Raw genomic sequence first — 25850 nt, forward strand, 5'->3', positions numbered from 1 at the left:
CTACATGTAACAATGCTAACGTCCTAGATCATTTATTGGCCAAACCATTATATGCAGTGTTGTGTTCTACGAGGAGTGTGGCAGATGCTAACTCCAGTCTCATCCTTACACGTCCTCCTTTCGTGCAATGCGAGGTCTCGATGGAAGCGGAGGCAGATGATTGGTCCGGTGAGCACACACAGCAATCGGGAGCGGGGTCTCGATGGAAGGGAGGCAGATGATTGGTCCGGCGAGCACACAGTTCCCACCTCCCACCGTCAGCCTAGGGGTATAGACCACAACCTTGTGGGGTGGACAGAGCATCTCTGTATCTTGGCCTATTGACATCGCCAACTCGCCGTGCCGATTCAAGACAGTGCTCCCAGCTTTAAGTTGAACGTACTCTAACTTGAGGCACGCTGGGTTCATTAGGTAGTATTGGTTCTTTAAGGCCTGTTCACACTCTTGCGACCTCTTAAAACTGGGTTCCTTAAAACCTCTTACAACGAGAGGACACACTGGCGCCATCTATTGGGTAGCAGTGTAAACTTTGCAGTCCGGCATATTTTCTATTTCTCTCGCGCATTATCCTTTCTTTCCTGGCTCAAAAATCTTTTGTGGACGTAATAAACGAGCCTTTCTCATAGGTATTAGGCACATTTGACCTCAGAAATCCCACAAAACCTTCGCTCTTGTGAAATGCAGTTCCAGGGCCACTGCATAGATGCTGCCAGAATGCCAGTGTGTTCCTTCGTCCTAAGAAATTTAAGAAGTTTTAACAGATCTCGTCTCTCTTGGTCGTACTCGGTTGCAAGAGTGTGAATGGGCCTTTAGGCTGCTTGCAATTCATTAGTTTAGGCTGATTGCAATTCAATTTAGGCGGACAGGCTACCAACTGCAACATATTTGCTGGATATTAGTTAGAATGTGCAAAAGCAGCTAAATTTGGAGCCATAGAAAAAGAGCTCATTTAGCAGTTTGTAGCTGAAATGAATTTTTTGTAACTATTCGCCCACAAAAATAGCTACATCTAGCTACGAAATATCTAAATTGGCAACACTGCTTGACAGATGGCTATGGCTTGACCAGCGCAATCTGGCCAACTCTTGCGCAAACATTGCTTTGCAGCCGTTTGCAGCTTTTGCGAAGCAAGAAGATGAATCTAAAGCAATGCACATTTTGTTTTATTTTTTTTAGAAATCAGTCATATTTAAGTTTTTAGTCAATATAATGGCTCCTTATTTTTAAGCTTGACATCCTTCGAAGAGGAGCATTCACGTTCACGTCGTCTAGCATGGACGCACGCACGTTAATCCATTTGAGGGCACACGGTTCAAACAAAAAACCTGTGATCTGAGATCAGTCCTATCATGGACATTGTGGGTACCACAATCTTGCGTCCTCCTATGGACGTCCTCGGTACGTCCGCTGTTGAGCCAGAATCAATATAGGACGTCCTGAGAATGTTTTGTGTTGTCTGGGTCGCGACGCCATTGGGAAATTACATTGGCAAACAGGGCGGGAGCTGTCCCAAGCCATCTTGCCATCTTGCTTGCCTCTTTTTCTCATCCGCCTTAACCGCATCTAACCATTGAATGGTACATGGTTTCATCTACGAACTGGATGGCACCATGTCCTACCGTCGTTCTGTTCATTATCGTAGCAGCCAGCGCCTGCTGCCTTTCATTTGGTCGTGTAACAACGCTAAATTGTAGGAATTCTGTTTTTTTTATCTGTTACCATTGTGCAAGTGGATACCAGCGCTCTAACGATGTGTGTAACATCATTCAGCTTGAGAAATGTGTTTTGCATAGCTAGAAATGTAAATCTTAGGAATTTTGACAGCGATTACTTTGTGCACCCCTGTGTGAAAGGTTTTGTGGAGTGCTCACACAACTTCACAATACATGATATGCATTGCAACCAACATTGAACCATGCAGTTGAGTTTGATTACCGTGATATTCCAAGTCATCGCCCACCCTCCTGCCACCTGAAATTCATTAAAAAAAAATGGGGTGGGCCATGTCTTGGTGGGTAAGCGCTAAAAGTTTAGAAAAAGCTGAAAAGAATTCCCATTTTTCTGTACGTATCTAGCATGACTGCACAAGGATACATTAAACTCAAAACTCGAATTATTTTCATTGTTTTATGCAAGAAATGCTCATGAAAGAATGTCTTACTATCACAAAGTTTGTTGCTTGCATATGCGCAATGAACATCACCGATCAACAGACAGTGCAAATGTTGTTCCCTGAAAGCGCATTTCTAATACAGCTATGTTTTCTTCAATAAAAAAAAAAAGTCAACAAGAAGATAGAAAAATTAACCAGGCGCTTTACGACCGTTGTGCTGCGTTACAGCACAACGACGAAAATAAGCTCAGAACACAATGCAGAACCTCTGTTGAAGAATTCCTCCAACTTTTGTCCGTGTATTTAAGATCAGCCTTCTTAGGGCGTTAGGATGATCTGTTTGTACAGAAGTCAGAGGTCTGTATAGGATGGAGGGTGGCACCTGTAATAAGCAATATTTTCCTCAAAAAGAACCACCTGGAGGCCGTTCAGGGACCCCAATGCATTCTGCATCGAAATTCTTGTACAGGACGGCGTCCCACGAGCGCTCTCTAGGGTTTGAGGTGGTCTAGAGTGGAATTAGAGGAGGATGCAACCTCTGTGCAGTGCCGCCAGATGAGCCGCCACCGGTGGGCCCACGGACAGCAGCTTCGCGCCACCCGCTGCCGGCGACTGCGGTCGTTGGCAGGGACTCCCTTCGCTTGGGTGAGTTGCCACAAAAGCTTCCATTTTCTGCATCAACGACATTTTGGACGGCTGTTTCTCGATAATATTTCTAACACTGAATGCTACAATCGCTCGCACTAACTGACGTGATTTCTAAATGTTACAGCAGAGGTGTTGAGGGCTAGTTTCCCCAGTTTCGTGTCCATGGACAAATAAATCTCGACACAACCCTCTGGACAGCTATCGCCATCTATGAGCAAAGGTGGCGCATGGTACTGCTCCGCTGCTCTTCCTTCTTCACTAGAGTGGAAAGGCTGAAATTTTTTGCGATCAAGCTTATCGAAGTTTGGTAGAACTAAAATGGAAGCCTTTGGTACTTGCACAGTGGTTATCCGCACAACTAAATGTGTTCTATTTGTGATTAGGAATACTCTCAAGTATTTGTTTTCAGGGACCTGCAGCACCGGTTTCTCCTGAGAATAATGGAGAAATGATGCTGAAAATTAAAAAAAAAGAAAGCTTCACACCATGGTATAACTTTTCGAGAGAATGACCCACTGCTCATTCCACTGCTCATTGTTTTTTGCTATCATTTTTCCATAATTGTTTTTCTCGCAGGCTCATGGAACCCTGCAATGCTAACTGGGCTCAATTAAATGTGCCAATGTGCCTTCTTAACCGACGGGTGTCTTATCATTATTTTGTCAAATTAATGAACCTCAGTAAGCTTAGGGGGGGATGGTGGTCTTTAATTTATTTTAAAATGTTTTATTTATTGTGCTGAAATTTAGTATACTGATGTATTTCTCAGCGTTGATTTCAAATATGCAATTTGTTTTCAGATAGCTTTTCTAGATCCTGAGTTATCAATAAATTTGTAATTTTAATTAGGTCCTGACGGGTCGTTAGCATAAAATTCTTCAGAATATATCAGAAATTTTTATGGAATTTCATTCACCAAGACATGCTTTCTGGTGATGCTATTTTTGTTGCTTTATATGTCATACTATAATTTTAGTTAATTAGTTTCAAAATTGCTGATGTTTTTCTCCAATGTAATATCATTAAATCAGGCTTAAAATACCATCACTGCACAAGACATGTCTTGGTGAATGCAATTCTATAAATATTTCCGATATACAGTGTAGACCGCATATAACGTATGTCGCGGGAGTCGCGAAAATCCGCACTAAAAGCGGTACCGCGTTATAACCAAAACATCAATTTTTCAGGCCAAAATACATGCCATGAGACAACTTACCTTTGTAAAACAATTTATTTTATGTGAGATGAAAAATAAAGCTTAGTTTGAGGAAAGTCTTTATTTCACCAGACCAGTACACTTCTCTCTCAAGTGTGTCACAGATTTTGAAAGAAATGAGCGGCTTTTGCCTGGCGCAGCCTTTTAGCGGCGTCGCGGGTTGCGGACGGACGTTGCGAGCGTTCAGGATTGCTAACCCTAATCACTTTTCTCCGGAGATGAAAATGCGTGAAAATTCGGATCCTTCATACGGTACGCGCCAGTAATACCTTGAACTTGAGCACACGCATGAAATGCGCCAAATAAGAAATCCGGGCGATGTTCGAGCACACAAATGCTTAGAAATCACCACTGTAGTCGAAGTAAACAAACACGACGACACGGGCGTTTCTGCCGTCTTGAGAGCGCCGCCACGACATCGCCGCTCGAGTAGGTGGATCTTCCCTTCTAGTACGTGCTGGGTTATCATAGCGACACACAGCGAAAATTCACAGTAAAGGATAGCGCTTTTACGCGGAACGATGAGATGAACGCCGCCGACGATCACAACGTTGATCACAACCGCGACCGGCATGCGACGCGCGCGAACACTTCTCGACCTGCAATTGGTCTGTCGTTGCGGTTGTTTCGGATGTTTTCAAGGAAGCGGAGGGACGCACGCACGTGAACGACACGTGCGTGCGTCCCTCCGTCGCTAAGGCAACTGAAGCCTCTCTCTTCGCTTCTCCCGCTTCTTCGAGCAACCTCCTTGGCCCGCGAGTGCCGCTTGCGCAACGCTTGCGACTCGCGCCGTCAGCGCCGTTATCTAGTGTCGCACAGGGAAGCGTGCTCGCTGCTCCGGTCGTCGGCGCGGTCGGCGGGCTGTGCCAGAAACCGCACTATAACCGGTATTTCCCTTCGCGCGCCTGCGTTTTAAGCGGTATGTAATTACATGGAGTTCTATGGGAGGCGAACCGGTGGTTTAAAAAAACCGCGTTATACCCGGTCCTGCACTATAAGCGGTTACGTTGTAAGTGGTCTATACTGTATTCTGAAGAATTGTATTCTAACGACCTGTAAGGAGGACCTAATTAATATTACAAATTTATTGATAACTCAGAAACAAGTAAAGCTCTCTCAAAACTAATTGGATACTTGAAATCACCGCTGAGAAATACATCAATATACTAAATTCCAACATAATAAATTAATTAAAAAAAAAAAAAGTTGGAGATTTAACATTTTTTTTAAGTAGCACCAAATGAACAGAACAAAAGTCGTTGAGGCAGTTTATCAGAAATCGGTTCCTCCAGCAGAGGAAGTGAATTGAAAAAGCATGGTTACGTCCTTTCGAAAGACCTAACAATGCCCTCTTTCTTTATGCCCCAGGACGGCTTTCTTGCAGAGAGTGGAATTTTAACAGCAGAGCTGTTAAGGGCTAGTTTCCCCAGGATCATGTCCCCCACAAAGAAATGTTGACTCAAAACTCTGGACAGCTACCACCATCTATGAGCGACGGTGGCAACCAGGAAATCGGCTTGCCGGCTTTGCTTATAGATGGCGACAACCTTTCCAGCCTTTCCACTCTGGTTTTCGCCAGAGTGGAAAGGCTGAATTTCTCTAGGTATCGTCCTAGATGTCGTCCTCGAGGTCGTCCTAGAAGTCGTCCTAAACGTGCTTGGGTATGTCCTCGAGGTCATCCTAGAAGTTGTCTTTGAGGTCGTCCTAGACGTTGTCCTTAAGGTCGTCCTTGATGTCGTCCAAGAGGTTGTCCTCAAGGTCGTCCTAAAAGTCATTCTTGAGGTCGTCCTAGATGTCGTCCTCAAGGTCTTCCTCAAGGTCGTCCCAGAAGTCGTCCTTGAGGTCGTTCTAGACGTTGTCTTCGAAATCATCCTAGAAGTCATCCTTGAGGTCGTGCCCATTTTCTTATTGGCCAATTTCTTATTTGCTGAGCAAAATGGCTTCTAGATAGCCATTTAGTGGCTGCTTCAAGAAAGCGCGCGCTCAGAAGGCGCTCTTGTGCCAGGCGTTGCCGGGGGGGGCTGCAACCGCAACCTTGGAAGCAGCGAAACGTGGCCGTCAGCGTCAGTACACCGCAGACGAACTAAGGGAACAGAAGAACGACATTGATGCTTTCGTATTCACAACTTATGCGAAGTGCTTAGGTGTCCTCAGCACTTTTTTTTGTAAATGTTGGATTCTGGTAAATTTAACAACCATGTTGCTTGTTTAAGGTCCGACTGTTCGACACGCCGAACCTTCTAGACCGATTGTTCCAGAAACCTACGCATGTACAAAAGGGGCGTGGTGAACCGGAGTCAGTCTTGCCCCAGTGCTCAATCCTAGGTGTTGCTACGCCGCCATCGACGCCTGCGACGCTAGCCTTTTTATATTTTGTTTTGGGCACAAGTTCGCCACATTAAAGTTTAGTTTCCTTCGGTCATTTGTCGCCTCACCTATTGTCATTCTTGACACTATTGTTACAGAAATGGTTATTAGGAGTTCTTGTAAGTTGCCTTTAATCCTTTAACCGTTTTAAACGAACCTAGCTCGTCCACCTTTAGAGCCATCTCCAAACCGTTTAGGACAAGTGTCGCTTGTCTGCGCACCCTACTTCGCCAATTGGCTGTTTTGGACGGCCCAGGCTCATTCAGAGCTTAGTTTGTGGCAGCGCTCAGAGATGGCAGCACACTTTGGCAGCACACATACACATTTTTAAGAACGGCGACCGATTTAGGAGACACGTGGTGCAACCCGGGGCTGCACGTGCTATAAAAAAAAAAAAAAAAATTTAGGATAGAAAATTGCAACAAAAAGAAAAAGGTTAAGGGATTTAAAACTAGCTTTTCACCAATGCATGGTAAGAGTTGTAGAGTTAAATAACTGACTTTCTGAATTCAAATAAGTGTGACTCTTTGTCTCGAGTGTCCAACAACCTTGAGGAATTGTAAGGGAAGGTGTCCTGAGCCGCTTCCCGGGTTTGCAGGCCCCACCCTGGGAGAAGGGGAGTTTGGCTCGGTGCTCCAAGGGATCTGGCTGACACCCGAGGGTACCGAGGTGCTGGCTCTCATCCAAGGCCGGCTGGCCAAGGGGTGACGCATGTGTCCCTCCCAGGTGTCGGTGGCAGTCAAGCGTCTGCGGGAGATGTCGGCCGGGGAGGTCTTTGCCCGTGAGGCGGAGCTCATGGTGGGCCTGCGCCATCCGTGCGTCGTGCGCCTGCTGGCTGTCTGCCTCGGACCTCCCCTCATGATGGTGGGTGGGCCTCTCCCAGATACCAGCATTCATTTACAAAAACAAACGAATGTAATGAGTACCGTTACCTTCTTTTGTTCTTCAAAGTTGTCCTTGAGGTCGTCCTAGACGTCGTCCTTGAGGTCGTCCTTGATGTCGTCCGAGAGGTTGTCTTCGAGGTCGTCCTAGAAGTCATTCTTGAGGTCATCCTAGACGTTGTCCGAGAGGTTGTCCTAGTCGTTGTCTTCTAAATTGTCCTAGAAGTCGTCCTTGATGTCGTCCTAGACGGCGTCCCTGAGGTCGTCCCAGGCGTCGTCCTTGAGGTCATCTAGATGTTGTCCCTGAGGTCGTCCTCTAGGCGTCGTCCTTGAGGTCGTCCTAGACGCCGTCCTTAGGCGCCGTGCTTAAGCGTTGTGCTTAAGCGTCGTGCTCAAGCGTCGTGCTTAGGCGTCGTGCTTAGGCGTCGTCCTTAGGCGTCGTCCTTGAGGTCGTCCAAGAAGTCGACCTTGATGTCGTCTGACCATAGTACAGCTTCGTTGGTCTTCCTTCTTCACCAGGGTGGAAGGGCTGAAAGTTTTTTTTTGAATTTTTTTGGTATTGTCTTTTTCTTTTCCCTTCTCTAGCATATTCTTTCTTGTCCTCTTTCTATAATTTCAGTCTCAATCTTATCTTTGCCTTCCTCTATTTTCTCATAAAATGTAGGTTGTAAGTAGCGCTCTGTCCTGTCTACTTCTTCCAGCGTTTGTCCTTCGCACTACCATAGAATACCGCGTATTCGCCCATTCCACATTAAGCCCCCATTACCACATTTGTAAGATCTGAGTGAATACGCACGGTACATTTATATGTAAACTTGATGACTGGACAGGCACCCATCCCCCATTTTTTTGCGATTATCTCCAAAGTTTGAGTGGGCGCTTGCCCGATATTTTGCGGTAATTTTGTGTACTATATGTTTAACCAACTAGCCTATCAAATTATTTTGTTTCCCTGTCACGTGGATAGTAATGCTAACGCATGGATAACCGAACTGCACTGCACGAAAACCGACTCTGACAATCCTTTTAAGGCCCGTTCACACTCTTGCGACCGAGTACGACCGAGTACGACTGAGAGAGACGAGGATCTCTTAAAACTTCTTAAATGTTTTTAGAATGAGGGAACACACTGGTATTGTGGCGCCATCTATGCGGTGACCCTGGAACTGCATTTCACAAGAGCGAAGGTTTTGCGGGATTTCCGAGGTCAAATGTGCGTAATAACCATAAAAAGGCTCGTTTATAACATTGACAAAAGTTTTTTGAGCCAAGAAAGAAAGGATAATGCACGAGAAATAAAAAAAGAATATGCCGGACCGCCGAGTTTACACTGCTTCCCAATAGATGGCGCCAGTGTGTTCTCTGGTTTAAGAGGTTTTAAGGAACCTAGGTTTAAGAGGTCGCAAGAGTGTGAACGGGCCTTTAGGGCACGCGTTTGTAATGATTTTTTTTTTGCGGCCGTTCATTGGACCTAAACTATAAAATGTATTGAGATATTTTTATAGAAATTGAGGGGCTGTTATCGCATCCCAAAGCACCCGACAACACACTCCACTTCACGGCGGAGACTACGCGGTCGCTTCACTACCCCTCTAAGCCACTGCAATAGCCCTTGTGTGAAACTTCCAAGATGGTGCAGGAGGCAGAAATTTTTTCTGGTGACACAAATGTGATACGCTGAAGTACGCCAGTCGGGACAGTGGGGCTTTATGGACGCATAGTATGGAGGTCTAACGAACAGGAGCGGAGCGCATATGATAGTTGACGTGCCCCTCGTGATGCATGCAAGTGGGCGCTGTTTCTTTCTCCTGCTGAGTGCAGGTGCAGGAGCTGCTGCCCCTAGGCTCCCTGCAAGCATTCCTGCAGGTGCCAGGACAGGTGTGTTCCTTTGGGGAGGACCTTCCCCGCTGGGCCCACCAGGTGGCCTGTGGCATGGCTTACCTCGAGGGCCGCCGCTTCGTGCACCGGGACCTGGCCGCCCGCAACCTGCTACTCGCCTCCCGCATGCAGGTGGGGGCAAAACCACGAGCGGCCGACAGCGAGTCTTGGCATCGCCGCGTGCTAGCTGTTGCGCCTTTCAAGCGCTCCTCTTTTGCTGTGTGGGTGATGTTGTAGTTGCTCGTAAAAAGATAGGACAACTGGCTGCAGAGAAAATCATTTACCAACTGGCAGGTTCGCTCGTGCTCTCAACCACTTGTGGATCTCCCACGCAGGCCGCTGTTCGGAATGAAATACTGTAAACGACTTATTCTTTGCGGGCTCAGTATTTTACGATTTAGGTCAAAGCTGAAGTTTTGGAATAATTCGGGGGTTCTAATTTTTGCGACGCAGTGGGATCTCAATATAGATTACTATGTGTTTACATTTTACCGGAACTGTTTGCGGGACCTATTTTTCGCGAATTTTAGGCGATTCGCGAACTTCGCGAAAATTAGGTCTTTGCGAAAATTAAGTTGTTTACAGTATTCAACATCCTCCCCAGCCTTGCAAGGTGTGAAGGTATCTTCCCCTGCAGGTAGCACGCTTATCTGACAATCCTCTCCATTTTTTCAAACCATGTGCTCGCCTTTTGCATCTTCAGCGAGGCCTCCGCTGATGTGATTGCTGCACCATTTGCATCAAAGGGCTTACCCTGCTACACCCTGCTACATTTAGCCAAAATGAGAAGAATCTGCTCCAAATTGTGCCAAAACCTTATTTTGCTTTATTTATTTATTTATTCGAAATACCTCGAAGGCCTTTTGGCATTACAGGAGGGGGGCAATACGGTTGGATAAAAACATGAACAAAGTGTATGGCACATAGCATGCTGCACATTAACTTCAATACAATATCAAAGGTATCAGTATAAGTCACAGCTATTACAGAACAATATTACAATACAATATTCAGTTAATATTCAGTCAAAAAAATGAAAGACGTTTACAGTTCCCTGTAACGCCAGATTAGAGCGCAGCTCTTGAGGAGGAGGAGGGAAGGGTACTGAGGGGAGAAGGTGGAAAGTCCCACACTAGTAACATGGATGTGGATCGACGTGTGCTTAACGCAAGTCACAGAAAATGCACATCTTTGGTGAGAGCATAGTGTGTAAATTTGGCAGGAATTTAGTGGGGAAATTTTTTCCGCTAAATTTAGCGGGGAATTTAGCGTCATTCTCGTTGCCATCATCATCGTCACTGATGACATCATCAGTGACGTCACGTGGGACGTCATCAGTGACGATGATGATGACATCATCATGATGACGTCATCGTCATTGCGCGGTTACGCTGACAGCGTCACCGCTCAAGCCGGAAACGGGTGCCTAAGAGCTGCACTCTAAAAACACACTGAGCTGGCTTTCACGTGCTATAAATGAAGAGGTAAAAGGATCTGACACCGTTATATATGCCAAAATAATGGTTGTTAGACTGGTTATGGTCTGGAAGTAAGTAATGGTTGTCTTCTCTGATCGAAAAAGTTTATCATCAGAAATAGACACAGTGGCTTGGGGAAGATAGTCCCAGAGCTTGATGGCAAGTGGTAAGGAGTAATTGTTAAATGCTAATGTTGTCCCAAAAATATGCGTGAAGCTATTGGTGTTAAAGGTTCGTGATTCTGATTTTGTGGTTCTAGAAGAAAGCAGTAAGTTGCAGGGCGATAGCGTAGTCTGTGCATTAAGCATAGGAGAGAAATTGTACAACACATTTCTGGCAAGGAAATTTAATAATTTTGTTTTATTAATGATATGCTGTCGAAACGCGAGTATGATGATGAAATGAAACAAGCACCTCGATTTTTTCGATAGCAGTCGATAGCACAAGTATAGGACTGCAGGTGTATGGTACTATTGAGTAAGCAACATTTATGATGAATCCTAAGAGGTACACTGTTTGTAATTATTTATTTCTGGCGTTAAAAATTAGAAAAAAGATTAGTTTACTGTAATATGATGAGAGATGCCCCATCTCCGAAAGATAACCCGCTTCCAAATTTTGGCACGATTTGCTATTTTTTCAAAAACGCGGTGATTGCAGGGCCCTGGTCAATGCTGACCTCAGCAGAAATGGTGTTACTTAGCCACGACGGGAGATAACCTAACATTGCTGACTGGGAAGAACAGTCTTCTTTGGTTCGTTGCCCCTTCCTGCAATCACAAGTTTCGTAGGTCACAAAATCTAAAACTAGCATTTTTTAACTTTTTTCTTTCACACACTGGAAGTTAGTTTACTGTTTATTACAGCGGAGCTGTTAAGGGCTAGTTTCCCCAGGATCGTGTCGTGTACCAAACAAACGTCGACACCCATGGTCAACACTACACTCTTGTTGCCGCCGTCGCTCATATATGGCGGTAGCTGTCCAGAGTGTTGCGTTGGCTGGTTGTCTGCTTGCCGCCGTCGCTCCTAGATCGCGGCAACCTTTCCAGCCTCGGCAACCAGACAACTGGTTGCTGCCGTCGCTCATAGATGGCAGCAACATTTCTTCGGAGAAAGAAGAGCGGGAACAGAATGGGCGGCGATGTGCGCAGCAGCGCAAATAGTTCTGCAACCGCTGCGATGGCGCTATCGCCTAAAGTTCCACTGCGTCGAGCGCTTAGGTTCCTTTGCGAAAGAAGAGCAGATTGCTCGCCTGGAAAACCACCATTAAGAACAGAAGCTACAGCTCTGCTGCTCTTCCTTCTTCACCAGAGTGGAAAGGCTGAAAGCTTTTTTTCGCACGATTTGCTTTCGATTTTAGGTGGGCTGTCCCTCGGGATATGGTAGTAGGTGGAAAAATAGACTGGTCGTCATAATTTACGAGAAACATTATTGCGAGTGTTTTTGTTTTTACTTATTTATTAGGATGGACAGAACATAATACAAAAGTCAAGCAGCTGAAATTTCACCTTGCTCCATAAACTTTCGTGAAGGGAAATAAATTTTATACAAAACTTTTAACAGCGGCTTTGCTCGTTACAGTGAGGCTATTACCTCAATATCTCCACCCACTTTTTGGGCGAATATTGATTTCCAAAAAAATACAAAGCGCCCACCTTAACAAGTGCCTTAACGCAGACTTCGCAAACATTCATCCTACCCGAATGACGCGGCCACATACCTTACAGTTGGAGGCCATCCGTGACAAAGTAAAACAAAAAGACGCTTCTTTTTGTTTATGTATTTCCTCCCCGATATCCGTTACCCCAAATTCAAACTACATGCGTGTGAAAGGAAAGCGATGAAGATAACAAAATGAAACTTTGTCTTGCTTACAAAAGAAAATTTTCGTACAAAAACCGAAAACAAGGTTGGAACGATAGCACAAGCAGTAACCCATTCAGAAATCGCGAGGTCAGCGAGCTCGCTGACCTCGCTGACCTCGCGAGGTCAGCGAGCCCGCTGACCTCGCGAAATGTAACCGCGGAGTGAAAAATCAAACTCCATCTCCACAGAAGTAAGTCACCGCAAACCTGCTCCTTCTCCCGGAACGTTGCTACCGCGGTTGGTACAGTGTTCATGACAGAGCCAACGGGTAAATAAAGATTTGCTGGAACACACAGACGTTTGTAGAGCGTCCCATTTCGAGCTCGGTGTTCGTGGTGCCATCCACGCCTTGCAGCAAAGCCGCCTCGGCCTGCATTGCTAGCACGCCGCACACAGACGCACTTATGTGTGCACCAAACAAGAAAGTTGCACAAGAGCCTGCTCCTTGCGATTGTCAAAGCGCCCGGCTCTACCCGACACCAAAGTATGTGCCAACGTGATCGCCCGCTTTTCGCTTTCCGAGCATCTCTCTTCGTGGCTTCTTTTGTCCGCTTCCTCGCTCATTGCACTTTCTTTTTTTTCTCTCTCTTTTATTATTGAAGAATACACGGTTGTGTTAAAAAAATGACCGCATCTCCATGTGGTGAATGATGTTGATTGGGGCGAAGCTCTGGTGGTGCTTGTCTGCGTAGACGCTGAGCTGCAGCATGCCGAGCCTTTCGTTCGTTTTCATCCATGTCAGAAAGAAAATGTGTGGTATGGAATGTGGTTATATACGAATTTGAGCATTTGACCGCAGCGCCCTCTCGTCTATAAACGTTGAGCCAATGCATGCAAAGTTTAACGCGATTATATACCCATTTGACCGCAGCGCCCTCTCCTGTATAGACGTTGAGTGGTTACATGGAACGTTTCATCCATGACATCCCCAGCTCTTGAATTACTACATCATCTCAGAGCCCCCTACTCGTCCCGCAGTCGTGGCCTAGTGGTTAAGGCGATGGACTAGATATCCATTGGGGTCTCCCCGCACCAGGTTTGAATCCTGCCAACTGCGCAAACATTTTTTTCTTTTTCTTTTTTTTGTCACTTTTTTTTTGTTTTACACGAGCACGTGAGCACGTTAGTTCACGAGCACGATCACCAGGAATATCGATGTGAGCACGAACGCCGGACGGACAAGGCTAGACCCTAAGGAGCTTTGCCCCTAAAACATGCTTTCACAGAACGAACATTTGCACTGTATGCCAATAGCCAGAGTTCATCGCACGTATGCAAGCAACGGACTTTGCTCTAGTCAAACATTCTTTCGTGAGAATTTCTTGCATAAAACAAAAAAACTGATTTGAGTTTTGAGTTCAATGTATCTTTTGTGCGGCCATGCTAAATAAAATGGGTGCTTTTTTACTTTTTGCGCTTACCCACCAAGATTTGGTCGATAGGGGGGTGGGCAATGACTCGGCATATTATATATTTCTGAGGAATATCAAAATACCTACCCTAACATGTGTAATCAATTTGCACCATTGTACCAGGGGAAACGGCTGACTTGACGGAACATCTTGATTAGCTCTATGGTATTATAAATGGTTTAAATATATATATATACAGTAAAACCTCGTTATAACAAAGTTGCAGGAGCGGTCGTAATTATTTCGTTATAACCATTAGTTTGTTATAGCCAATGTCCATTTCTTCCCACTATTAGCAAGCAAGGGTAATTATGATTGCTTTGTTATATCCATTAGTTTGTTATATCCCATTTTGTTATAACGAGGTTTTACTGTATATAAAATATTCATATAACAAAAAAAAATATCTACATCAATTTGCAGTCAATTTATACCATACAGTCAAACCCGTTTATAACAAACAGCAGGAAACGCTACGATCAGTTCAATATAGAAAGTATTTAGATATATAGCAAAAACCATTTACAACGAACTTCCACGTTGCGTTCGCTGTAAGGCAAGAGCTTCTCTTTCTTTTCTCTTCTCTTCGCTTCTGCCTTGTAACAATGTGCTAAACTTTTCTTTTTTTTTTTTTGCATGCGTGCAAATTTTTTTTTAGCTCATTTTCCCTTTTGAATCGCTTCTCTTTGTGGGCAGCCCCTATGGGATGAAAAGATTTTTCTTTTCTGTGCGTGCGTGCAGTGTTTTTTTTTAGCTTTCTCCCCTTCTGAATGGCAGCTTGAGCTTTTGGAATTTTCTGGCTTTCCTACTTTTTTTTTGGGGGGGGGGGGGGGGAGGAGGGGGGAAGGGAAGGGGAAGGGATTGGCTAGAAGACGATTGTTTGTGCGTTTCGGAAGTTTTCACAGGGGGGGGGAGGGGAATTCAATATAGCCAATGTGTTGTTTGTTATAAAAAGTACTTTTTACATGCATTTTTGTTTAAATTTTCTTGAGTTTGATATCGACAATAATTCGCTGTATGTGGGTTCATTCTTAACGGGTTTCACAGTAGTATTAATACTCAACTTAGAATGCAGTATTTGTTATTTGCACACCTCTACCTTTCTCGAATTTCGTCTGCAAGAAAGCACGGGTGTCAGGCATTGTATGATGATGAGTGAGCATTTATTTCAGAAGGGAGGGCCCTCAGGCCTCCCTTCATAAAAAAACGACTAGTTGACAAGCAACTAAACAAGTGCAATGCGCTGTGGCAGAACAAACACGCCTTATCTTTCGTCTGCTTTCTTGTTTCTGTCGCTTTCTTTTTCGTTCTTTCTCTAGGGATGCGAGCTCTTGCAATTTGCTGTGCTCCACTCCAGTCTCGACTCCCTTGGATACATAGCGACTTCACCACGACTCAAAATGCTTGGCAGTTGAGATCATCACTGCTGGTTGTTGGTGCCCGATTGGCAAAGCGCTCCTCTCGCCCAATTTCCTATCGCTCTACCAACTCTAGTGCACTTAGACTAGCGTGACATTCTACCGCTTTATTTCAAAGTATAGCTTCCAGTGCCGCTGTTTATTATTTCAGTGATGGAAGCAGCATTCAACCTTTTGTAGCAAGCTTTCTAGCAGAAAAAATACTGGTTTGGAGCAGCCAGTATTTCGTCTGCTAGCAATTGAAAATGAAAATGTGATTTCAAATGAGCTCATATCTGATAATGGTTGAGTTATGTTTTGTAGTAAGAATAGATAGGACGCAAAAGGAACAACCATGCCTTCGTTTTAGAAATATGGCTCGGGTCAGAGTGGCTTCCATTCATAACGGATACTAAAAGTGATTGACAAACAAAGCATAGCGCAACACTTCAGTTGAGGTAAAACCTCTCTCTCCCTCTCCCTTTGACTCTTGGTAGTTCATTTAGCCCGTAAACATAATTCCCGCAGAATGCCGGCAAAAAGTAGCATATCGGCTAATAGATCTATCAATAAAGGTATGTCCTCCAGCTCCCCCCAACGTTTACAAACACCCGGCTCAAGTTCCTAATATCGTAAACTGCAAAATAACCAGTCAATAATATAATGAAAACCTACAGCTGTGCCTTAAGATCGACTCGACAGTGCGCTTTAGCGGCGTATGAAGCAGAGTTGAGTCAAAGTTCACCATTCTTTCGATTGATTGCTGCACGAAAACTACCTCGAATACCGTATTTATTTTAACATAGGCCCCCTTTTTTTTTTTCCAGTCGCGGCACAGTTTTTGAAAGTTAGAGGTAAACTTATAGTCAAAACCAAAGATGGTCGGCTTGTAATGTAACTGAGCATAATTTTCGAGCCAATGGCGCTAACCCATGCACTGCCCCATGTCGGTCGCCGCTCCAAGCACTCCTGTGCAAAGCAGTGAAGCTTAACGTGCTGCTCCCAGGCCGTCGACATGAGCGGTGCAAGTTCTACTGGACACTAGCCACAGCATGAAGGCATGCGGTAGACTCAATAATCAACTGATAACATCGGGGGTAAAAGAACCCTGGTTCTGTGTTATTACAGTAGCCGCCGTACCACTATACTGCAAACTTTTCTCGCGATTTTTAGCTCCTGATATTGCGGGCATCGTCTGGAAATTCAGACGGTGGCGGGGCCATCGCAGTTGACGAGCCATATTTACACTTCGTTTCATTTTGAGTCAAAGCACAGGCGACGCTACGAGCCAAAGGGACTAATCAAACGGCGTTGAATGGGCGACATCATGGCATCGGTTTTAGCTCAGACTGCAGTCAATGCCACAAGCACTAGAGCACAAATTCGCTTCTTTGAAACTTAATAAAGCTTGGACTTGGGTTTGGGCTAGTTGGTTGTACTGCGCCCATTTGTGTTCGTTGTGTTTCTCCTCATCTCAATGTAAACTCATCCTTTTCATTTTCAATTATTAGTCACGCGTTTGTTCTGTAAAACTTCGCAGCGCAGCACGTCTATCAATTCTTTGAAACATTCCTCCACAAAATGAGCGCTTGCGACAGGAGTGCATGTCTCAAAGCCAGGAGCACAGACTGAAGTGAATGCCCCATGTCTTGCTCTTTTGGTGTATGAGCATCTGACTGTGCTCTGACCTAACATTTTATATTGGGAAATGCTGTGAAATACATATTTTGTAAAAATGTTTTGTTTCCTTCTACTTTTATAAATATTAAAATTGACTAATGATAAAAAATAAAAATATTATTTGTTCGAGCCTACCTTGGCCACAGGTGTGGCGCAATTATTTGTAAAAATGAAGCTTTGGCGTAAAGTGTAGCAGACTTTCGCTCATGGTGCGATTTGGCACAAATAGCATCACTGTTATTTGCACACTGCTATTCACGGGGTTGAATCAGGAGGGCAAATCTGTGCTAATTTCTATAATTACTATCTGCTCAGGTGAAGATCAGCGACTTTGGCCTCTCTCGGGCACTGTCCGTAGGAAGTGACTACTACCGGGCAACCACGGGCGGGCGCTGGCCCCTCAAGTGGTGAGCTCCCTTCCTTCCCCTTTCTCTGGCCACTCGGTGGTGTTGGTTTTGGGTCGCCAAACATGTGGGACCCTTCGTAATATGCGCTCTAGGTTGTTTGTTTTCTTGGTCTTTGTGCTTGTAGCCATCATCATCAAGGGCACAGGCAGCGCCATCACCCGGTGTAGTCATAAGCAGAACACCCAAAGAAACCATCTTTGTTCCACAGCCATCAGTGCATACGGTTGTACTTCCATACACGCAATTCACGTGGTGTCGGACGAGAATGACCTCGACGAAGTAGGCTTACCACATGCCTAACGATGAGCCTTCACCAGACAGCCATGCACCCAAGCAAATGCCCCCACTCTAACCAGGAACATGGCATTGTTGCTACCATCCTTGAAGCCCCTGGATACGACGCAAGATCTTCAGGTGGTGTACAATCTCTGGGCAAGCTCCAAAACAAAACGGAGAAACGCATATCATGACTGGTTTGAGAGACCAGAACCCAGGCGAAGGTTTTGATGACTGGCTGACGGAACTCACTGATCCAAAACTGGGAGTATGGCGACCTTGAATGGTATCATCTTACATAAAACGACCCCCCCTCATCCACAAAAATCCTTGGAAACTCATGGATATCTATTCTATGCACTAGAAGAGCGAGGAGCAGGTCCAGGAGATTCAGAAAAAATCGACAAGTGTGGGGACACCCCTGAAGAAGTAAAACTCGTCCAAAAAACTTAAAGACGTTTACAAATCTCTGTATTGAGAAATTAGATTAAGGAGGAGGAGGGGAGGGTACAAAGGGTATGCCCCTCCTCCTCCTCCGTACCCTCCTGCTCCTCCATCTCTTTCTCCCCCTCCTCCTCCAATTCAGTTTCTCCGCTAAATTTAGCGGGGAAAATGACGTCACATGACTCGGTGTCACATCACCTATGAATAAATTCAGTTTCTCCGCTAGATTTAGTGGGAAAACTGATGTCATGTGACCTCAACACCAATTCGATTCCCCGATAAATTTAGCGGGGAATTGAATTTATGTTGGGGTCACATGACGTCATTTTTCCTGCTAAATCTAGCGGAGAAACTGAATTTCCTCGCTAAATTTAGCAGGGATTGAATTTGTGTTGAGGTCACGTGATATCATTTTTCGTGCTAAATCTAGCAGAGAAATAGAATTTCCCCGCTAAATTTAGCGGGGAATTGAATTTGTGTTGACATCACGTGACGTAAATTTTCCCACTAAATTTAGCGTAGTTACATGAATGCTGACGGCGATGGTCAAAGAAGCCAACTAAGAGCGTCCAGGCAGATGAAGCCCCAGAAAGTGGACTGCTTAGAATGCCAAAAAAGCTACTTTCTGCATGCTGTCCTGTCAGGAAGAGAAGAGTGGAGTCTGGAAAACTGAAATGCAGATTGAAGGCAAGCCCTTAGTGTGCAACTTAAACACTGGAGTAAACTGTTCAGTCATGTCACCCAAGCAACCAAGAACTAGAATCAAGCAGCACACTTCTAAGCACATTCTTCGGGCAGAAAAAGAAAGCTGACGTCAAGTGTCCAGCGAAAATGGGACTGCTCACGCACAGGTTTTTGTTGTGCAAGAACCAGCGGTGAACTGTCCCAGGAACTCGTGCGACTTGTGGCCGCTGTGACAACTCTACGAGGCAGCGTTTGAAGAGACAAGCCTAGGTGAGCTGTGCAGTATACCACATGAGGGATTCCAAGGCAAGCCAGCCCCTTGTGTGGTCCAAGGTGTCAGCGGCATTGAGGTAGTTATGGATGACATACTTGTGTGGGGTTCAGCAAAACAAGGGCACGAGCCATGCCTGCCCAGCGTGTTGCAGCGGTGCCAAGAGGTGAACCTCAAGCTGAACTTGGCGAAATGCCAGTTTTGTGAAACTGAGGTGCACTATGTGGGGTTTGTCGTGACCAACAAAGCACTCTCAGCCAACCCAAACAGAGCAGAGGACATCCTTGCAGCCCAGGTGCCGGAAAACGTGAAGGAACTCTAGACATTTCTGGGCATGGTAAACTTTGTTGCCAGATTTATCCTGAACATGTTAGAGACCTGCTGAAGGAGGGCAATGCTTGGGTATGGACAAACTCCCAGCAGGAAAGTTTTGAATGACTTGGCACCCGTCCTGGCATACTAGGACAAAATGCAGCCGGTTCTGTTGCAGCCAGTCAGCTTGGAGTAAGGGCCATCATTCTGTAGAATGGACAGCCCCCGGCTTTAAGCCCCTGGCTTAAAGTATGCACATGTTGAAGAAGAGATGTTAGCTATCGTGCTTGGCTGCGCCTGCTTCCGCGACCACATCTTTGCCCAACCGTGCATCCTTGTGCAAAGTGACCACTGCCCTCTCGAAGCAGTCTTAAAGAAACCTCTACACCAGTGCCCACTGCATCTGCAAAAAATGCGCCTCCACAAGTATTCGCTGAGGATAAAGCCTCGAAAGGAGATGTTCATCGCAGATGCCCTGTCACAGGGCACGATTAAACATGCATTGAACCAGGACGACTATGCAAGCACCTTGTGGCTTGAAGACAAGACTGCCAACCCAGAGGCAATACAAACCTACTGGATGCACTGCAACGAGATCCATGCAGAAGATAACCTCCTCTCTCGGCCAACAGCATGAGGAACTGTGTGCTGAACCGACTACATACACCTCATGGCGGAACCAAAAAGATGAAGCAGCGTGCCAGGGATATAATTTTTGGGCGGGAAATGTCAGCAGACGTCCCAAGACAAAGCAGAGCCGTGTACTTTGAAGGCAACACAAACCCAAGAAGCAACCCATGAGAAGCTATGATGTACTAGAACTACCCTGGCAGACAGTTGTCATGAACCTTTTCCACCAAGTGGGAGAGGAGTATGTGATCATTGTTGATTACTGCTCATTTTATTTTGAACTGTGATGCTTGAAGCATGCCATGGCAGAAGCTGTTATGCGGTTCTGCCAAGAGATCTTTACAATCTATGGCCTTCCCCCAAGCTGGCAAGTGACAACGGATCTCCCTTTAATAGCCACAAATTCTGAGTTTATGAAAGGGTGTGACATTGTTCATGCAACGTCAAGCCCCCACTGCCCCCATTCGAAAGGAATGGCAGAGCATGCCGTACAAGAAGCGAAAAAGCTGCAGAATTCTTTGGTGCCCTGTTGGAATGGAGAAACATGCCAAGAGACTAGTTCGTCCGTTCTCCAGTCCAGTGCCTAATGGGTACTCAACACAAACTCCTACAGCCCGAGACCACCCCAGCAGGTGACTGCAAGACTAAAGGACACAGCGCCAGCAGGCATACTAGAACCATGGTACCAAAAGTCTAGAATGTCTGCACCTGGGTCAGCGGTTTCTGTGTTTGACTGCCGAACTTCAAAGTGGTCCCCAGCCATCGTGGTCTCCGACGACCCAGCACTTAGTGCATCGTGGAAAACGATGCAGGACCTAAGTTGCAACCGAGAGCACCCTTGTGCCCACAGTTTCCCCGCAGTGGTGGAGACTCCGTATCCCACAAGACAGTGCCAGAAGCCACGATGCTGCATAGAGTCCGAGTAAATATCTCACAAGTAAAAAAGTAGCCAGCAGCATCATCATCATCAAGGAGATCACTGACACTGCTTGGCATAGTGATAAGTCTCTGTTTCACAGCAATCAACACACACTTTGGTTTGTGCAATTCACAGTGCTTTTTACTTTGCTAGAACTATTGGTGGTATATGTTTAAGATTTTTTTTTTCCTTGTTACTGAATTCAAATGATTTCCTTTTTTCCTTCACTTAAAAACTGTTTCAATGCTGTTCTTACAAATGATGCAGTGTGTCCTCAAAGAGAGTGCTCCACTACACTTTGAGAACTCTTCTTGTGCAAAGGACTCTTCCGCAAATTATTTAGAAAAAATGCGCAAGTATGAAAAAGTGGGGAGGCCAGGTCAAAGTGGTGAGTGTGTAGGTGAGGCTTGTGCACTGTACACGACTGTGAATTCCTGTCGGCAGGTACGCTCCAGAGTCGGTGAACTTTGGTACCTTCTCCCATGCAAGCGACGTGTGGAGCTACGGCATCACACTGTGGGAGATGTACTCTCTGGGAGAGCTGCCCTACAAGGATCTCACGGGGGTGCAGGTGAGTCCCCGCTCGGGGCTTTTATCCAAAACATATCACACTTGAATTCGTAATTACCTTCCAATTACTTAAATGTGTATTCCCTTAGTATTTGCCGTCATTTAAATAATGAATTGCAAGGGGAAGATGTTTTCAAATTTTGTTTGTGTTCTTAGCGGAAATTTCGGAAAACTGGTTTCTACTCTCTCATTGGTATGTTTTTGTACTCGCCACGCGGTATTTTAGTTTTAAAGATTTTCATAGCACTGGGCCTCCGAGCATGCTACAGAGGAGTCCGATGGCGGATTCATGGCGATTGTTCACAGCGACCATGCATGCAGATCAATAATTTCGGAGTGAGATTTAGTATGTATAACAACAGCCCTTTAAAGGGATACTTCAACAAAATTTGAAATATTCCCGTGGTGTTCAAAAATAGGTTGAATAGGATCCACAATATCCGTAAATGACAATCGCACGTTTGTATTTGTGTATGAGCCTGGTGGCTGTATTTTTCGTCATAAACGGCCCACTCTGGCAAGCGCTCGGAGAAGGCCCAGCGGAGACCACGTGACATCCAACGCAATCGTGACGTAGGTTGTCTCGGGACGAGCAAAGCTGCGGCGAGGCTGACGTCGAGAGGAAGGCCTAGTCGTTCCAGCCACCGAAGCAGCTGCTTTTGTACAAACTTTGAGTGACGGGTTAATCTTCTGTAATCTTGTAGGGGGACAATAGCGACTTCTGCGACACACAAAAGGCATTCTTGGGAAGAGGGGAGTCCCTCCTGCTCCTCTTCTCTCGTCGTGGCCGGAGGCGAGACAACCTCCGTCACTAGTTGCCAAGGTTCCTAGATGGGCATTACAAGCGAGGCGTTTGCGACATCCACCAGGTGCTCTTCGCTAATCGTTTAATTTGTTTTAAAATTCCTTTTCGTGACTTTTTTTAACAAGATATTGGTATGTTCGATGTGATGCTGCTCCCTTGAACACATATAGACCAAAAAATAGCGCCGAAATTTCTTTGTAGCATCTCTTTAAGGAGAGACCGCAATAAAAAAAAATAAGGCACAAAGTATGTCAGCATGTTCTAAAAAATCGGTTGGGGTATCTTTATGCAGCCTCAAAGTTAGTCTGCCTTCAACGAGTGACTTGTCTCTCAGTCGTAGATGGGCAATTTAGCCAGTGCAGTACAACCGCTAGCCTGGGGCCCTTAACGTGTATCATGTTGTAGCGATACACGACCGCACACCGGTACGATGCTCATCCGGATTGAAACGGGCAGAAGTGGGGATTGAACCTGGGATCCTGCAGCGCAAGCTTTCACTCTACGTGCTCCGAGCTGGTGTGCGCTAGTCCACTCGACCACCGATCCCCCCTAGTAAGAGAATAGAGTGTTCTGCTAAGAGTAGGATCCAACAATGCCATTCTTATAATTTTAGCATCAATCTAGAAAAAGTTATGCATGGAATTTTTTTTTTTTTCTGATAATTAGAAAGGAATCATTAATGTTTTTGCAAATTAGAAAATATTGCAGATAACAATTTTCAGAAATATTAGTATCATTGCACTCTCTGATTTATGAGGTATTAAACCCTGAGAAAGGTATTCATATCTAAAGTTTAGATCAGAAGATATCATGGGTGAACTCTTTTGTTGTGACGAAAAAATGAATTCTGAGAAAACAGAAAAAGTTTTTCAAAACATGCTAGCAAACAGCCTGGATTGAACAACTCACTCACACACACCGCATGATTGCAAGTGAATTTGAACGACTGTGATATGGACTCAAGTATGTGAGATATCGAGCGACTCCGTGATACAAGTCTGCGTTCGTGAAATAATATTGAGCGACTCCGTGATGTGACCGAGTTTGTTTTGAGTGACTCCGTGATATGACTGAGTCCGTGACGTGATATTGAGTGACTCAGTGATATCAGCTGGTGATATGCCATCGAGCGGCTTTGCATTGAGAATGTGAGTGCATGGGCTTGCAATCGAATGTCTTAAAACTTGAAGGCGATATGCACGGGACTTTCGTTCTCTTGCTCAAACGAATGTGCTTGACCTTGCACGCAGTATACCACGCGTCTGTGCACTGGAGCTTTGCATGTGCGAGTGTAAAGGCGCCTCCTCAAAGGGAGCTTCTCGCGAGGCGAGGGGGCTGCCGTCGCATTGGGGGACGCTCACGGGGGTTGACGGTTCACTCTGGTTTTGCCACCATAAGCTAGTCAACGAGCAAGTCAACGAGTCATTGCAGATGATTAAGGAGAGTAAGTACTAAAAGATAGAGTTCTTTAAATATTGATGCACAATTTTGCCACATTGCAACAGCTGGCTCCTTAGCTACAACAATATCTCTCAAACATTCCACCTAGAAGATTTGGAATTGAACTAGGGCAAGAATGACTAGGAAAGGTCATTCTGGCTTCATCTTTTACTCTCGGGTAAGAATAAACACCAATATCCCAGATCTATCGAGAAGCATTCTTTCTCGGTCATGCACACATATATTTCAATATAAACGTGAACATAAATATAAAAAATATGGCATCACTGAATCAACTGACATAGCTAATGCAAATTCTTTTATTCTTTAACTCGCGGACCCATTAAAATTTTTACAAGTCTTCCTTGCTCAAACGTTCAGAATGTGTTGCCAACGAGCTGCATGTGCGCGACGTCATGGTGTCGTGCAACCCGACGTCACGAGACATGTCAAGGTCATATAACCAGAGTGAAACCACAGCTATCTTGCTCGACCCGTGCGTCGCTAGGGCACAACGTTTTCTCGCAAAGCTGTAATGCATTGTGTTGAGAACTATCAACTTTTTTTTGCTACATTGTCACGTCAACGCTGGCGCGACAGTGCCCTACACTACGGCGCGAGCACGTGGTTTTGTCTTGCGTCCCATTCATACACGCCAAGGGGAGACGCCAAACCAAGTTGCATGTTCACGCGAGTCACATTGACTGAATTAGAGCACTGCAGAAACTACGCAGAGTTGATGGCGAGCGAACAGATGCCTAAAATGAACTGGGGAACGTGTTAGTTGGTGCATATGCAATTTAAGCAGAACGAATAAAGGACAGTGAAAACACACACGCAGCATTTGCATTTTGCTGTCCACCAGAAATGGACTTTGTAAAAAGTTAGAGGTTGGCCTGCCCTCGAGATGTGGAGACATGACAATAGTTGAAGGAGTTGCAGTGCAATACTGAACTGGGCCGATGATGTGACGGCGGTAGGCTGGCCCGTTAGCCCCCCCCCCCCCTCCCCCTTGCTGTTTTTTAATCTGTATTCTTCCTGTACATCATTCAGCAGAAAAACAATCCTGAATTCTCTAAATAAGTGAGCACAGACATATAACCAGAGCTACAACTTTCTGCTAGTGTTGGCACATACACTTTTGTTTCTTACCAGCAAAGACAAAGAACATTCATGGTCTTTTTGGTTAAAGGGCAACTCCGCTTCATTTTTTATATTTAAAAACTATGCAGTCCTCTTCAATATCATATAGGAAGACTACATGTAAAATATTACGATCTAATTCCGTCTATATATTTAATAAACTGGCCAGCAAACATTCAAGCGAGCCAAGTCGCCGAAATCTGCCAACTCTAGTGTGCGGCGCGAGGCGCAATCATCAGCGCAATCAATGCCACGGAGTTGGAGCAGCCAACATTGAGCCACTACGTCAGAGGCATGGCTACGTCATTCTCACGTTTTGTTTGTTTTTACTTCTCTGAGCGAAATGGAACGATGACGTCTTGAGTTCCCCCTCCCGGTGTCGGCTCAATGGCATCCACGTAATCACCGTAACACGGATGCGCTTCTCGGAGCCGAGAGAAGTTTGTTTTGTCTCGCCGCTGCTCTAGCTTGAGAAGGACGTCTTGTTTACGATACGAGCACGGGCCGCATCTCCGGTGCCTAGCTGCAATGAGTGGAGAAAAATCCAAAGGCTCACGATGTTGTGTTGCTGCCTGCTCGAATTACCAGTTGACCAGCCTGGGAGGCGTCTTTCAGAAGTTTCCACACAATGTCGTAGCAAACTAAATTGGCGAAAATTGAAGAGCAGACAACACCTGCGCTTTGCTCTACGTTCGCCTGCCGTCACATAGAAGAGACTATGACGACTCCTGTGGAGGGGCACAGACGCGCTGTGGTGGGGCCACGATGAGGTGAGGAGAGACGAGGCAAAAACAATATTTACCGTTTTATAATAATAGGAGTCGGTGCCGGTGCCACCCGCAGCTCACCGACCATCGTGGCGTTTTGAAGAGGTGGTGTCCCGGGCTGTCTATCACTGTGCTGGTGCCTGGGCGAGTTGGCTCCGGGGCTTATGGGGTTCAGGGGCTTGGAGCACCGACGCCAGCGGGTGGCCCTTGTGCTTCTCTGGTCAGGCTCACAAAGTTCTGGGG

The 25850-nt window shown here is 45.6% G+C and overlaps 1 protein-coding gene across 1 annotated transcript in view; it reads left to right on the top strand.

The window, feature by feature from the left end:
* The window catches only part of LOC8035106 (tyrosine-protein kinase HTK16), an 80722-nt gene that overhangs the window by 50828 nt on the left and 4044 nt on the right, over nt 1–25850 (top strand). The window contains exons 11-16 of the mRNA XM_029989628.3: nt 2660–2758; nt 6946–7016; nt 7074–7211; nt 9050–9238; nt 17255–17346; nt 21327–21453. Coding sequence (XP_029845488.2) covers nt 2660–2758; nt 6946–7016; nt 7074–7211; nt 9050–9238; nt 17255–17346; nt 21327–21453 — 716 coding nt within the window. The remainder of the gene's footprint in view (nt 1–2659; nt 2759–6945; nt 7017–7073; nt 7212–9049; nt 9239–17254; nt 17347–21326; nt 21454–25850) is intronic.

This window comes from Ixodes scapularis, unplaced genomic scaffold, assembly GCF_016920785.2.
Source record: "Ixodes scapularis isolate PalLabHiFi unplaced genomic scaffold, ASM1692078v2 PGA_scaffold41__6_contigs__length_2269736, whole genome shotgun sequence".
NCBI lineage: Eukaryota > Metazoa > Arthropoda > Arachnida > Ixodida > Ixodidae > Ixodes > Ixodes scapularis.